Raw genomic sequence first — 17,094 nt, 5'->3', positions numbered from 1 at the left:
CATCCAGAAAGCATTTGATAAAGTTCCTCATAAAGGCTGTTCACTAAAACTGGATTCCAAGGAATTGAGGGCAAGTGTGGATGGAAGCATAACATTTGAAAGATATATGGCATAGATGGGTATATGGATTTTCACTCCATCTGACGAAGGGGCAGCGCTCCGAAAGCTTATGGTATTTGCTACCAAATAAACCTGTTGGACTTTAACCTGGTGTTGTGAGACTTCTTACTGTGCTTACCCCAGTCCAACGCCGGCATCTCCACATCATATATGGAGTTAGGCAGCCTTGCTTTCATTGAATGGCACACAACAGCCTCACCGCTAAATAGCCTCCTCTTGTTCCTATATTCCTCAGGATGGATGCAGAAGATTTCATTTTTATGCATTTGTGGATGAGTAGAGGAGTTCTGTTTGGTATTCTGACCAACCTGGCCATTTATCACTGCTGTGTGAGACCTTGCTGTATGTAACCTAACTACTGTGTTTGCCTACATAATGCTAATAAAATTTTAAAAGTAATCAGTTACCTGTGAAATACTTGCATATAAGGATTTGCCACTATAATTAGTGGATTTGGTGGCACAGTGGTTAGCACTGCTGCCTCACCACGCCAGGGACCCAGGTTCAGTTCTGGCCTTGGGTGACTGTGTGAAGTTTACATGTTCTCCCTGTGACTGCGTGGGTTTCCTCTAGGTGCCCTGGTTTCCTCCCACCATACAAAGATGTGCAGGTTAGGTGGATTGCCCTTAGTGTCCAAAAGATGTGTAGGTTTAATGCATTAGCCAAGGTAAATGCGTGGGGTTACAGGAATAGAACGGTGGTGGGCATGGGATTGAAAACAAACATCTTTAAAATAGTTTGAATGTTGGAAACTGGGATTTCGCCTTTTCAGTTTGTTTCATTGTTCAATTCATTTGAAATGTGAATGGTTTCCAAACAGCAGCTCCTGCTTTCTCCTGCAGTACAAGATTAGATGGGGTTATGAATGTACCAACATTTTAGAAAGATTTATCATTTTTAAACAAAAATGGAAAGAATGATGTTGAACTTAATCAGTAATTGCAGTCATCACCTTCTCTCTTTCAGGAATACAGAAGCTAGTTTTAGCAGGGAGAGTGGGTGAAGCTATAGAAGCAACACAGCAACTATATCCAGGGCTGCTTGAGCGTAACCCAAACTTACTCTTCATGTTAAAGTAAGTACACTCTTACACCAGATTTGCAATGCATTTGATTGAAGATGGCAGGTGGACGGGGGAGAGTTGTTATTTCACCCAAAGGCGGGCACATACTGAAAATATGTCCACGGTGCATGACTGATGGACTTAATAAGAGGCACAAATTATTTTCAGCTTCAAGCCATTAGAATGCAATATGCGAGATGGTCAATGCTTGTTATTTGGATCTTTTTTCATGCTGTCTGCTCTGGTGTATCAGAGCTTGGTATGGCTCCTGCTCAGGGATTACCTTTTGCTAATTTTATGTAGGTGTCGGCAGTTTGTGGAGATGGTGAATGGTACAGACAGTGAAGTGCGCTGTTTCAGTGCCCGTAGCCCCAAGTCTCAAGATAGCTACCCTGGATCACCCAATATGAGCCCCAGGCATGGGGCCAATAACTCTCACCTCAACAATGCAGGTATAGTACGAATCCATTTCTGTTCTTCAGTTCAGGCAATTTGTTATTTATATGCGTTGATGTTTCAGAAGGGCAATCTGCCTAAATAATAGTATTTTAAAATTTCTGATAACCAGATGGTGAAGTGGGAAAACAGACTCCAATCCTTTATTAACATTAAATTTATTTACAGAATGCAATTTTACAAATGTCTGCCTCTTCCCTAACCAACATCCAATGTCCAAAAAACTTCTCTTTGTACTATTTTTGAGTACAACAGTGAAACAACTAAATTAATTAATAACCTCATAAAGAGCCACTGTAACAAAAATCCAACTCCAGTGGGATCCAAATCCACAATCTTTGAATGCCTTATCAGCCATTGATCAGAAAGTCTAAGCACTGTCCAATGTGCTACAGAGCCACACAAGCCTCTTTTAAGTGTATCAGTTATACAAATTAATTATCAAATTCACGACCCCTTAACGAAGCACTGTTACGAAAACAAAACTTTCAAAGGAAACTTATCTAACTAAATCAAAATGTTATTTCCAGTGTTGACTCTGAACTCCAGCCCCTGCTTATATGTGGTCAAGTTACTTGATAAATCAGTGCCCTCTCTACCAGTACATCCTTGACTTTAATAATACAATTAACATACCTTAAACAGATACATACCATGAACAGATTCACTTTTGGAAATCAAAATTTCATAACACAGATACAAATTCAAAACAAATCACAAAAAATTATTTTCCATATTCTGCACATCATGACACAGTACATCCCTCTTCAGGGACCTCCAACTGTCACTTTATGCAAAAACAGCATTCCTTTTTTGTAGTCAACTGCATCAACCAATCATCTTGGGAGATTTTTGTTCCTTTCTATCATTTTTACACTAGTAAAGTCAATCCGTACCTTTTTTCAATCACATTTTTGTCAAATGTGCATTATCCCACAGGGAAAATTATCTGTAAAATTCAATAGGTGAACTATTCTCAATGGGTAAATTATTCTCCGAATACCCTCTGTATAGAATTACCCTTGAAGTATTTGACAAGTAAAACTCCACAACTATTACTTCTACCAGAGCCAGTGTTACCGCCCCCAAAGTATTTTTAATCATCATTTTTATTTTCTTGGCTTCCCAGGCCAAATGACAACATTTTCCATTTTCACCTACCAAGTATATTGTAAAACCAGCTGTACTGTACTAACTAGAAGAATGGCATGAGAAGTGTCACTAAATTGACTAATTTCTCATCCCTCAGGTCCCCCAAACTTGGAAACATGACTGTGTGCATTTCTCCATACCAATTTTTAAAATGTTTTATTTGCCCTTAAACATCATCAACTGTAGCGTGTTGCTTCATAGTCCCAATACATAAAAACAGGCATCTGGCTTTGTTTGAGAGCCAGTTCATTTATCCACAATCTAACTTGTTACAATCAAATAAATTCATTACTAATACAGTCATTACCAGACCAAAGCTTCTTGGGACAAGTACAGTTCCCTCAGACTGTTAATTCCCATCATCTTCAATTTCTGAATTCTGTGTTATGCATCGCTTCAGAAACTCTCCTATTCATTGCATAATGGTATTTTGAGTCGCATCTGTTAACTATTCCCTGGACATTCCTAGGTTTATTTGTCTATTATTGCTACTCCATTCCTGTCATCTGTTGTGATATCCAGATCTGCCAAAAGTGCTTTCATCCTCATTCCTTTTATCTGTAATTCTTCCATTTTGCTGATGTCTGAGCCTGGTCTCTGATAGATCGCGAAAGGACACAGTCGTTGAGTCCTGCATCCTTTGTGGAATGTCTCATGCGCACATCAAGGCTGCTGGAAATGATTGCTTCCCCAGGAACTTTTTTATAGCAGCAGATAATTGATCCAAACAGGTGTTCTTTTCTGAGAACCGTATGCCAGTTAAGACCAGGAGCCTATCCATATGCAACACCTTGTCACAATACTGCAATATAAATGCAAGCACAAATTAAGGAATCTCTAAATTGAATTTCTGCATATTTTTATACATTCTGTTAAAGTTCATGAGATATTCCTCCATGGAATGATATTTGTCTTTCAAAATCTTTCAAAGTCTGATCATGACCCAAAGGCAAATAATAGATCATCATCTTGTAAATTTCACTCATGAAGCTTGATAGAAGATCCAAACCTTCATCAATATCCAACTGCCAGACATCCAGCACACAAAATACTTGGTTGGATTCTGATTATACTTTTGACAGGAAGTGATAATGCGAAGGCCACATATTGCTTTCTCTTCTGTAAGGGTGTAATCTGCGTCCACATATCCACCATTTTACCACAGGTCATAAAGCTCATATTTGGAGAACATTGATGGGTACTTGTAGTCTGACAATTTACATTTGCTTTCAGCCATTCTTCACAAAAGATTGTAACCTGAGTTACTTGTATCTTTAAAAATTTCTTAGTTTCTCACCTTCACCATTTAGCAGCAATTCTTTGCTACCATTTTAAACCTCTGGATATTAAACTTATTTATAGAATGCAACATTCCAAATGTTGTCTTCCTCCCTAACCAACAGTGTCTGAGAAGTTTTTCTGTGCATCGCCTCAAGCTATTTAATCAATCTATGCCCTCCACCACTATATCTTTAATCTTAATAGTACAATTAACATACTCTTAACCATATTGATCTTTTATGGCAGTGAGGGACAGTGTTTACTTCTCCAATTTTTCTCCCCAGACACTTCAATGTGAAAAGCCAAAGCTAGGATAGTCCCACACTCTTAGATAATATTCACAGCCATGATCGCCCGCTACTGTGATTGCCAAAAATCAGGAGCAGCATTCCATTTATTGCATATGTGGCTCCGAAAAGCATCTGAAGATGAGGCCCAAAGTTTGTCCAGTGATCTTTCTGCACCAGACCAACCTGTTCCTGTTTCGCTCAGCTGCTGGTATTTGGTCTGTTTTGATATTGTTGTTTTGCACAGATCTTTGCTTCCTTGCCTGTGCTAGGCACTGTCTGTGCTAAAAGTACAGTTTCTTGGATGTGTGCATTAGTCCTGAATTTCTGGTAGTGTCTCCATATTTGCAGAAAAGTTTAATACTAAGCTGGATAGATTTTTGGTCAGAAGGATCATCTTGCCCTACTGGCCAAGGAGCAGATCATGACTGAAAAGACAAAAATAATGATCAAACTTAATTTAAAGACTAACAGCCATTTTGTGAGATGTACCTTTTTTTTTGTACTTAAAATTTATTTCCTGCCTTGCAGGAGCAGATAGCCCAAACTGCAGCAATGGGGTTGTGCCGTCAAAAAGCAAACCGGTACACAACAAATATCCAGCTATAAGTTCCTCATCTTCTTCATCTTCGTCCTCTTCCTCACCCTCCTCCGTAAACTACTCGGAGTCCAATTCTACAGACTCTTCCAAATCCCAGCAGCACAGTAGTACGAGTAACCAGGAAACCAGGTATGTCTACCGCAATCCTAACTGCAATCAAAACAAATATTTATGGCTTTTTTTTTAAAAGTGGGGGCGACAGCATCTTTGTGAATTTTTAACATGGTAATTAGTTGTCCGTCACATTCTGTGATCTGTGAAGTGACCAAAACATTAATAAAAGTTGTTGAATTCCTTCTAACATATAAATGAAAGCTGACATTTAGTCATTATAAATCAGGGATCCTCTGCTCCTACGACGTGATGGTATTATCTAAATGCAATCTGTTTTTTTTCTGCAAATCTACAGTGCAGTGTTGAACTACTGTATGGATAAAATTGATCACAGTGATGTGTAACTAATGAGAGACGGTTATGATATGTTTGCAAAATCAAACTCCATGTGGTTTCCTCACCTACAACCTGATGTATCTGAACATTTGTGACTACACAGCACAATTTCAGAGTTATGCACGAGCAGGAAAAGTGATGAAACATATCTACTTTATAACAGAATCTCATTGCCAAATCAACAGAAATGGAATAAAGAACATTTTCGAGGATGTAGGCATGTAGTGTGAAGTATGAGTCATGATCATGTTCTGTTTTCAGTCTTCCAACTCAAGACAGTCACTAAAACACAACAACAGAAAGGAGAGAAGAACTTTGGGGAAAACTAGTACTTATTTGAAATAAAAACAGAAAATGCTGGAAATAATCAGTGTGGAGAGTTGACATTCCAGATCAATGATCCGGAAATACTAGCTCTGTTCTCTCTCTCTCTACAAGTGCTGCTAGACCTACTGAATATTTCCAGTATTTTCTGTTTTCAGATTTCCAGAATCCACAATTTTGCTTTTATATTAGCACCTATTTAAAATATTCTTTGTAGTGGAAAGCTGTAGCTTTGTCAAATTTACAGCTGAATTAATTTGATTTTCTCTTTTTACTATGAAAATCAAGAATATACCGACTCCTGATCTAGGTTTTTCTAATATGTACCAGCTGAGCTTTGGAGTTTCCAGATCTTCACTTTGTGTACTCTTGCAAAACACAGTTCAGTGCGCACAATGTGCCTAATCCAAGTTAAAACCAGAAAGTGAATGGCCAGGTCAATAGTGTATTTTGACAATTCATGCCCAGTCTCACCAGCTTTGTACTAGAGAAAGCTGTGATTGATTTATGATTGTTTTTGATTCTTTACCACTCTGAAAATGCCTGTACTTCATGACAGTGAAATGCGTGCTGGGCTTGAAAAAATTCGGTCATTGCATTTAGTGAGTTAGTACACTGCCTTCTCACCACTGACAGCTAGGCTGAATTTTCTTGTGGATTTCAGGACCCCAACATCGGGCCAAACAGTCCAGGTAGCAGGACCAGCTCAATGATTTTTACTGCAGCTGACATTGGCTGCCTCAGGGCTCTTCATCCAATTAAGAATGGCAGATGGGCGCCTGATGCTGCCAGATATTCACAGGGCTGACAGCTCTGAATCTTCAGGAGCAGCCACAGAGATGGTGGGTGCTACTAAGGCAGGCAGCAGTCCTTGGGGATGCCTCAGGATTGAGGCTCCCTCGGAGAAGCAACTTAAAAATTAAAATTCAGGATAGCTGAGGGGGGAAGGCCCTGCCATTTGCAAGGCAAAGTTCTCCTAGGAGGGAATTGTGAGGGCTGCCTTTCCTGCCCTTGACCCCCTCCTCGGGCTCTGACAGAGGCTGCTTCCACAGTAGGGGACATCTGCTATTGGTAAAATGCCAAAAGCCCCATAAAATTATGTTTAATGGGGCCTTTAATTCTGTAGATTGGGTGCCTGCCTTACAGCTTGCTATTGGGACAAGTTTCCCAGCAGCAGGACTGCATCAGGAAACCATCCCAACCCAGATCACTCCTGTTATTTTGCTGGAAACACCCCAACTCCCACCAGCAATTCCTAACACCTAGGGGCTGGTAGTATTCTGCCCTAGTGTGTGTGGAAAGGCGAATTCCCTTTTAAAAAAGAAGTGTTGTAGCTCCAATTAAATCTCAAGAGGCCGTATGTCTGAGATTCCCCCTTTCTGTGAGTTGCTAGTCATGATAATTAATGCCACCAGCCAAACACCCTCTACCATCCTTCAAACAAGGAAGAAGAAGGCAATCTAAAGTGGACAAAGACTTAGCTGGTCTGCATTCATGCCTTTAGAGCAACCTGGCTATAGGCCTGTGAGTTAAAGTAGAAGAAGAAAAGTTGAAGACTTGTACTCTTTTTATGTTTTGCTGGGGATAGAAAATGTTTGTGCTTCATGACCATTGCCCATCTCAGTTGATCCATTGAAGTGAATTGGAGAACTTTGCCACCTGATTTTGTGTGTTATTGTTCACCAGTGACAGTGAAATGGAAATGGAACCAGAGCACTACACCAATGGAGTCTTGGAAAACACCTCCACTAGAATAATGAATGGCAACTATAAGCACGAAGAAATCCTGCAGACGGATGAGTCCAGCATGGGTAGGATGAGGCAGAGGGCAGGGGCATGCATGCTTTGAGAGCGAAAGAAGGTTGGATCTGTAGACAAATGTGTTTGGGAAAGGACAATGTGAGGAAAAATCTGTGGAAACTGGCCACTTGTACGAAGACTTAGCAAAGTGAGAATCTGCACTCAACTATTTTTTTGTCATTTTTCCCCCAGACCCACAGTCGCCCTTTTCCTGGCTCCAGTCCCTCCTAGAATCTAGCTGCAACTATGATGGTCTTTTCTAAAGGTGGAATTGATCCACTCACCCCAAGAATTGTGAACCCATCACCACCAAAATAAATACATAACTCTGAGATTTTTGAATCTTCCAGCTTTCGGTCACAAGGCTGACTGCATCACCATTCCTAAAGCTGAGCAACCTTTTGTTCTGCCTGGCATGCCCTACTGTCTGGATTTGCTGCTGCTTATTTAGCCCTTCATCATCCTTTACAACTGAAGGATACTATATGGTTTTGAATATGTACCCTCTTGTCCTCCAAAATAGGTAGTAATGTAAATTCCATAGTCATGAGATTCTTCTCAATCCAGCTGCTCAGGTGTAAACAGAAGTGACTGCACCCTGATGGAATCAAAGTATAATAACGTGCTGAGGGAAGTAATTTGGCTCATCATGCTTTGCTGGTTCTTTGGTAGAGCAATCCAAAAAGCCCAATGCCAGATACCTTTTTCACTTCAGGTAACTATCCAATTCACTTTTGGAGGTTATCATTGAATCTGCTTCCACCACCCTTTTCTGGCAGTGCATTCCAAATCACAACACACTACATTAAAGAAAAGTGTTCTTTATGTTACCTCTATTCTTCTGCCAGCGTCTTTAAGCCTATGTCCTCTGATTACTAATTCTTCTGCCACTGGTAACAGTTTCATTTTATTTACTCTGTTAAAACTGTTCAGAATTTTGCACACCTCTGTTTCCCTTAAACCTTCTCTACACTGAGGAGAGCAACCTCAATATATTCAGTCTCTATGCGTGACTGAAGATACTTGCCCTCCTATTCTAGTAAATCTTTTCCCCACCAACACTTAAGAGCCTTGCCATTCTTCCTAAAGTGTGATATAACAATTAAGTATAATAGTAAAGTAGAAGCCCAACTAGTTTTTTTTAATACACGGTTAGCATAATCTCCTTGCTTTTGTACTCTAAACTAAGGATTCCATCGATGTTCTTAATGACTTCTCAACTTGATCCACCACCTCCAAAGATTTGTGTGCGTACACCCTTGGTCTCTCTGTTCTACATCATCTTTAAAATTGAACCATTGACTTTAGATTGCCTCTTTTAATTTTTTTACCAGATCATAACTTCACACATGCATATTACATGGTATTAAGCAGACTATGCAGCACAAGAATAGGTGATTCAACCGAACAGCTTCATGCTATTGTTTATACTCCATACAAATCTTCTACATGTCCTTCTGTTCCTCTCTTCCAAAAGTGCTTATGTAGCTTTCCCAAAAATTAACTTGTACTAGTCACCTCAACCACTCTTTGTTGCAGGGACTTCATCATTCTAACCACTCTCTGGGTTAATATATTTCTCCTAAATTCTCTTATTAGCAACCAACTTGTATTTATGGCCAGTAGTTCTGGCCTCCTCTGCAAAGGGAGCATCATATGTACATCTACCCTATCAAACTCTTTTATAATCTTAAGGACTTCTGTTCTGCTGCAAGGCTGTTCCCAGGATGCTCTAACCAATGTTTTATACAAGTTGACATAACTACTTTGGTTTTTAATATTCTAGAAATTGATTCCATTGCTTTGTTTGCCTTTTTCTGGCCGTACTAACCTAAATCACTATGTTTACAGCCACGTTAAAATTCATCTGCTGTTATGGTCTTTTTCACTAGCCTGTTCTGCTGAAATATGTTGCTATCCTCCTAATTGTTTACTTACAATCCAAGTTTCACATTATCTGTGAATTCTGAAATTCCACCCTTATATCCATATCATTAATGATGTCCAAGTATGATGTCCAAAATCCATCACTGTTTTGGACCATAACCCGCTCTGGATTTTGGATCAGTAAACAGGCAAGGCACCATTTTTACCGGCAAAATGAGCCTCATTTCCTGCAGAATTTTTATGTCCAACTCCATGGATTCCAACTTCTCTGTGGCTGCCCAAAGTCAGGCAGTTGCTTCAGACCTTGTTTAACAATCAATGTCTGCTGTGCTCTTGATTGCACAGAATGGGTTGGTCACAGTGCAGTTATTTTTTGTTTTTTCAATTCTCTCCACCGGACCAGGGGTTATTCGTGGGCACTGCTCGCTGAGTGTTTTCATATGCCATTGACTGCAAACAGATCTGACCACCTGTCTCAGAGTTACAGCCAGATGACTGAAGAGTGCTTGGGGTTGCATGTTAAGGGTGGAGTTTCACAAATTTCCCCTACTCGTCTGGGGTCAATTGACCAGTATAGTATGCCAATGTAGCTCTGCCCTTTCAAATGAGCCATTTACAGCATAAATCAGGTGCATAATACTGAGACGAGGTGTCAGACCTCAGGCACCCGTCATTGCGTTGTTACAGGGAAATTATATATTGTAGTACCGCAACCTCACACAGGATAGCCACTCATTATCGTTTTCAGACAGCTAGACTTTGGACATCATACCTGTATTTCAAATAGAGTAGCAGTCCTAATACCAACCACTAAGGAACACTGCTGTATTATTCCTTCCAGTCTATGAAACAACCATTCACTCGCTGCTAATCTTTACTACTTGTCCCATAGCCAGTTTTTTATCCACTCTGGCACTGTCCCTATAAATCCCCATTGGCTTTAATCTTGCTAATATGTCAATTATATGATATTTTTATTTTTTGAAAATCCATATACAATAGCACTAAGCCCAAGTGTTGAAGCTTAGTGCCTAGTGCTGAAGCAAAGGACTGATTCAGTCGAACAATATTTACCTTTAACAAATATTTGCTGATTTTCATTTATTAGACCATACCTTTCCAATTGTCAATTAATTTTGTCTCTGAAGTTTCCCCACCAGTAACGTTAGACCGACTGTTCCTCTTCCTTAAACAGTTCTTTCGCACCTCCCCCAAATGTAAGGAAGGTTATGACCAACCTTAGTAACTTTGAATGTATTCCACCTGGACCAGGTGAATTTTCTACTGAGTGCTGCCAACCTTTTAAATACTCTTTTTTTTTATTTTCCTATCTTTTTTCTTTTCAAATATTGTTACTGCACCCTTCACTGCAACGTTGGCAATATCCTTTTCTGTATATTGAATACTGATGCAAAGAACTCATTTAATTCTCAAGACATACCCCCGCTTCTAGAAAAAGATCCTTTTAGATCAATTTGCAGTTCAATTTTTCTTTATTATGGAGCAAATATTTCAGTTCATCTCTTGGTGTCAACAAAGAACAGGCTTTCATCTGTCTTTTCAGATACCATCAATCGTCCATTCCCGCAGCCACACATCTTCTTGAGACTCCTCCACCAGTAATGTTGCTGTGTTAGCTTCCTTTGCACTGCCTTTTTGCTTGTTGTATTTTTATTCTTGCAGGAGATGTGGACGATATTTACTAGGCCAGTATTTTTATTTCCAATCCTAAATTGTTATGTTTGTCATAAGCCTCCCTTTTCTGTTTCTTTTAATCGTATCTTTTGTCATCCAGGGAACTTTTCACTGTCCTTCCTTTCTCCCTTTTGGGAATGTGTCTTCCCTGTACCCAAAGCATCTCCTCTTTTTGAATGCCTCCCTTTGTTGAATTAGTGCTTTGCCTCCTGATTTTTGATTCTAACCCACTCGGTCCGATCTCTTCAACCCATTCGTTTTAGCCGCCCTCTAGTTAAGAATTTTCATGCTTAATTACACCCCACCCCAGCTCCTAACAAAGTCACAAATTATATCCTATATGACCGTGATCATGGTAAACTATCCACTCCTCATCATCTTCAATCTATCCTTTGACAGAGTTAACCCCACACATCACTCTCTACAATACCTCCACTGCGTTAACCAGATGGGTGGAACTGCCTTCATCTGGTTTCTTATCCATCCAGTCTTCAAGCATACAGAAACTTGTGCTCATCCTAATCTCTGCTGTCCATGTCCTAATTTGCACCACGTCCCATTTATTTATCAATCCAGTGCTCCTGGCCTACCTTTGCTCTTTATTTGGTAATGCTCAATTTTTAAATTCTCATTCTTGTTTTCATATCTCTCCATGGTCTCATTCTTCCCCTGTTCTGTAACTTCTTCCAGCTCTACAAGCCTTTAAAACCACTGCACCCCTCCACTTCTGACCTCTTGTGCATCTCAATTTTTTATCATCCCACCATTGGTGGCCAGGTCTTCAGCTACCAAGGCCTTAAGCTGTGAAATTTCCTCCCTAAACCTCTGTACCTCTCCACCTTTAAGATTCAGCTTCCAATTTACCTCTTTGCCCTTGGTCATTTGTCCTAATAACTCCTTATGGAGCTCAGTGTCAAATTTTGTTTGCTAATAGTTTTGCGAAGTGCTGTGGACATTTTACTATATTAATAAAGTTATATAAATGAAAGTTGTTTCTGTAATGATTCCAATCCTGATGATGTCGAGAATCAGAGAATCCCTACAATGCAGAAGGATCCATTAGACCAATCAAGTCTGCACTGACTCTCCAACAGAGCATTTTACCCAAGTCCATCCTCCTGCCCTATCCCTGTAACGCCACGTATTTGTCCCACTAATCCCCAGAACCTACACTAAGGGGCAATTTAGCAATGCTAGTCCACCTAACCCCTGCACATTTTTAGACTGGGAGGAAACCAGAGCACCTGGAGGAAACCTACACAGACACAGGGTGAATGTGCAAACAATCACACAAAACTGGAATTGAACCTGGATCCCTGGTGCTGTGGTGAGGCAACAGTACTAACCACTGTGCCACCGTGCTGCCGTTTTTTAATATAATCAGTTTGGTTTATTAGATCTGTGAATTATCCCATGATCAATCATTTATTTCATTGTAGTAATGTATCTTCTCATCAGCAGTGATGAAGCCGATTAATTTTAGATCCAACTGAAATCCTCATTATTACAAAAGGCCATTACAAAGCATTAAGCAAAGTTCAAATTATGCCAAGTCCAACAGTCTGTGTTCTTGAATAAAGTTGTCCCTCAAATTTCTTCTGGTGGACTAATGTACTGCTTTTAATGCAGTTTACCACAATGATAGTTATTATACCCATTTTTGTTTTATGATCCCTATTTCCCAAATGTTCCCCTGTTCATCCCAATCACTTCACTGAGAATTAAATCCACCACTATTTCCTTTCTTGGGTTGAAAAACACTGATCAAGAAAATTGTCTTTTATACAATTCTGGACTTCCTCTCCTGAATTCCTCTCCCTAATTCCAAACACTGTTAGTATCCCAGGTTAAGGATAATTGAAGATCCCCGTCCCCAATAATTGCAACTCTGCATCTTTGTAATTTGCTCACAAACTTGCTCCTCTATCACCTTTCCACTATTTGGTGACATATAGAGTACATCTATTAGCATAATGCTCTATCGTTCCTCAATTCTACCTAAATAAACTCTTGTCCTTGGCCCCTCAAACGCAGTGAAGGTGGCTAACCTTGGGCCACCAGGTCGGAACTTCTTACCAATGTCTGCGGCATTTTGCGTGACTCGCCCGTTCTGCTGCCAGGGAACTCACTGCTGCGGTGGGGGTGGGGGGGTGGGGGGGGGGGGGTCACCTTGAATCAGAAGAACCCACCAGCGGGAAGGGACAGAAAATCTTGCACTTAGTTTTTTTTTTGCATTACCACTTTCAAACTGAGTGCTAAATTCCACCTTGGTATGACCACTGTTTCCGTAGAACCCCTACAGTGCAGAAGAAGGCCATTCGGCCCACCAGGTCTGCACCATCTTGCAGAAAGAACATCTTACCCAAGTCTATCCTTGTAATGCCACACATTTACCATGGCTAATCCACCTAACCTTTGCATCTTTGGACTGTGGAGGAAACCGGAGCACCCAGAGGAAAGCCACACAGACACTGGGAGAACATGCAAACTCCACACAGTCACCCAAGGCTGGAATCGAACTCAGGCTCCTGACGCTGTGAGGCAACAGTGCTAACCTCTGTGCCACCTACTATATTACTTAAAGCATTTATGGTATTATCCTAAGGGATTTCTTAAGGGATATTTTACTCTGAGGTTGTTTATTAAAACTGCCTCATTGCACATTACCAGATCCAAAGTAGCCTGACCCCTGCTTTGATCCACAACATATCATTCTAGGAAACTGTTCCAAATACTTCTTCCTTGTGGCTACCTCTGCCAATTTGATTTCCAAATCCACATGAAGATCAAAGTCACCTATGATTAACATACTGCCTTTTTCACATGCTGCCTTCATCTCCTGATTTATTCTCTGTCCTATATTATAGCTGCTGTTAGGGCGCATATAGACTACTCCCATCAATGTCGTCTTGTTATTTCTTTCTTCCACCCGTATGGATTCTACATCTTCGGATCCAAGATCATTTCTTGCCATCGTACTTATTTCATCTCGTACTAACAAAGCTACCCAACCACTCTTTCCTTCCGACCTGTCCTTGTGAAAAGTCACACATCCCTGGATATTTATTTCCCAGCTTTGATCTCCTTGTAACCACATCTCTGTAATGGCTACAAGATCATACACAACCTCAATATATGCCATTTATTCATTTATATTGTGTCAAATACTTTGTGCATTTAAGTAAAGAGCCATTAATTTTGCCCTTTTATCATTTTTTTCTCTTTTTGACCTTATTTGCTGCTTTTATTTTTAAATGTTTGTACATTCTGCCCCTTCCTGTCATGCTCTATATCTCATACCTAAAAAGCTGCCTTGCAATGCTGTCGTATCCTTTTTCTTTGTAAACCTACATGTCCCTCTCCAGAACCATCTCCCAGTGTCCTATTTAGATTAAAGTCTTCTCTGCCTAGTTATGCAGTTGGCAAGAACACTCTCCAGCACAGTTCAGATGTAGGATGTCCCAACAGACCTCACTTCCCTAGTACTGACGCAAGTGCCCCACGAACCAAAACCCACTTCCCCCCACAACAGTCTTTGAGCCACGGATATAAAATTAGTTTCTCTTCTCGGGGTCAGAGATTTTTCAGCAATAATTATGAATTTGGTGCACCATTTTAGAAACCCAATTGCATCTTGTTCAACAAGATGAAACTTTATCAGGTGTTTTTATAGTGAGTTTAATAACATAAAAGGGCAAATTCTTATTAGTGCAGGGCTTACCAGCCGACTTGTTAGTGCAGTGATTGCTGTTGATACCTCAACAGCACATCCTCCAGAGAAACACTGAATCACTGACAGCAGTTTCTGGATTTCAACTTTTAACTGCATATGAGCAGACTCTAGAATCTGCTGTCAGTTTCAGAGGGGCAATGATTGTGAATACTGAGATTTTTGCAGTCATTACTACGACTAAATCCGGGCCATCGTTTTATCCTGTCGCTGATTGATTACATCACATTCATTCATCTGCCCCCTGAATCCCACCCATCCACCATTAATTTCAACTATTCTATCCTTGTGTATATTAATTATCATTATTTTCTGAGGTTGTTGCTTTCTCCTATGGCACCTCTGGTGATAAATAATGAGACTTCTTCTTATGGTTGTACACCAATGTCAGCCAAAAGTCGTTGGAAGTATGGGCTGCCCACCTTACTCTGAGCTGCATTTTCTGCCTCTGCCTCATCTTTTTCTCTTTCAGTAGTATTCCAACTTGAATCAAGCCAATTTCAGCAGCTGGTACCCAGCTTTTCACTGCTTTTAATGGCACTTAAGTTTACAAAATGCTATGAGCATTTTCAATTTTTGTCAATTTAGTGGTTACCTTTGATAATGCTTGCAGCATTAAAAGCCTGCTCCTCAATAAGTGCAGCAGTGAGTAATGAATTGAAATTTCAGAACAAATTTAATTTTCCCTGTAGCCTGTTACTTGTTCCGTGCCCTTTCATCTCTTTTACTCACTCCAGGCTGCTTTAGACATTTCACCTGCTTAAATTTTGCATCGAGTCTAAAGGCCAGATGATGGTTTACTTCCAGTTCTTGCCCCCCCCACCCCCCATCCCCCCTCAATCTCTCAACCCTCTCCACAAATTTATTTTTTGCTGCTCTTCTTAATTCCACATCTCCACTAACTTACTTGTATGATAAATGCTTTCTCTTTCCCCTGCCTTCACCTTCCAGGCAGCAGTCCCATTATTTTTTTATATGCCTCAATTCATACACTTGCCCCCAGAAAATGCAGCCTGAAGTCCACGTCCCTTCTCTTCCCCACCTGACCGGTAGCTACCACTGGAAAATATTACCCACGTCCTTCAGCTCCCTTCACTTTCACCATCATCGTTAATGCTTAGCTGAAATAGCAAAAGAAAACAAGAAAGAGAAACCACTATAAATGAAGAGAAAGGAGAAGGGAAATAGAGAGTAGAACAAACAGCTGAAGGGGAGAGAGAAAAAGAAGCAGAACAGAGAAAGACAAACTGAAGAGTGGAGATAGAAACCTCAAAGATCATCTTCTCCAATTTGCCATGACAAATGCTGCTAATACTAAGACTTACATGTGGAATGCATTTGCTATAAGCATTGCTGTCACAGTGCAGCTAACCTCTGACTCTAAGAACAATATACAGAGGTGTGTCTGTGTTGATATTTAACCACATCAATAACTTGACATTAATTTCTTTTAATGTGATCTTTATGGTGTCCAAACAATAAATATTTTGCAACTGATCCTTTGGCTAAAGTTTAGCAGTTGACTTGCATGAAGTTCCCATAGTTAGAAAAGAAATCTAAAATTTAGTTTGTGTCATCATAATGATGAGTCTTTGTCAGTTTTTAAAATATTCTTCTGCATAATGCATTTCTCCGATTATAGAGCACAGCTGCCCTCAGCGTCAGCTCTGCGGTGGAAATCAAGCTGCAACAGAACGCATGATCCAATTTGGACGGGAGTTGCAAGCATTGAGTGAACAACTTTGTCGTGAATATGGGAAGAATGCCACACACAAAAAAATGTTGCAGGTATTGCATGTATTATTTATTTTGCAAGCCCTAGCAGAAAGAATTAACTTGGGCCTCACAGCACCAGGGACCCGGGTTCAATTCCAGCTTCAGGTCTCTGTGTGAAGTTTGCACATTCTCCCCATGTCTGCGTGGGATTCCTCTGGGTGCTCCAGTTTCCTCCCACAGTCCAAAAATGTGCGGGTTGGATTGATTGGCCATGCTAAATTGACCCTAGTGTCAGGGGATTAGCAAGGTAAATATGTGGGGTTACAGGAATAGGACCTGGGTGGGATTATGGTCGATGCAGACTTCATAGACCGAATGGCTTCCCTCTGCACCGTAGGGATTCTATGGTTGAGCCCATTGCCAGCCCTCTTATAAGTGGCTTACGAAAGGTACCTATTTCCCCAAGTGACATAAAATATTCCACTTCACTAACTGTACCATATAAAATTGTTTACACACTACATCCTTTACC

General features: G+C 40.3%; 1 protein-coding gene across 3 annotated transcripts in view; it reads left to right on the top strand.

Annotated features, from left to right (window-relative positions):
* The window catches only part of ranbp10 (RAN binding protein 10), a 142,069-nt gene that overhangs the window by 112,417 nt on the left and 12,558 nt on the right, over window positions 1-17,094 (top strand). For all 3 annotated transcript variants that reach the window (XM_078210963.1, XM_078210965.1, XM_078210964.1), the window contains 5 exons: window positions 1,087-1,195; window positions 1,487-1,635; window positions 4,891-5,089; window positions 7,421-7,545; window positions 16,489-16,634. In XM_078210963.1, coding sequence (XP_078067089.1) covers window positions 1,087-1,195; window positions 1,487-1,635; window positions 4,891-5,089; window positions 7,421-7,545; window positions 16,489-16,634 — 728 coding nt within the window. The remainder of the gene's footprint in view (window positions 1-1,086; window positions 1,196-1,486; window positions 1,636-4,890; window positions 5,090-7,420; window positions 7,546-16,488; window positions 16,635-17,094) is intronic.

The sequence above is a fragment of the Mustelus asterias genome, chromosome 4, assembly GCF_964213995.1.
Source record: "Mustelus asterias chromosome 4, sMusAst1.hap1.1, whole genome shotgun sequence".
Taxonomy (NCBI): Eukaryota; Metazoa; Chordata; class Chondrichthyes; order Carcharhiniformes; family Triakidae; genus Mustelus; species Mustelus asterias.
Note: the sequence above shows the minus strand (reverse complement) of the source record. Positions and strands in the feature narration are given on the sequence as shown.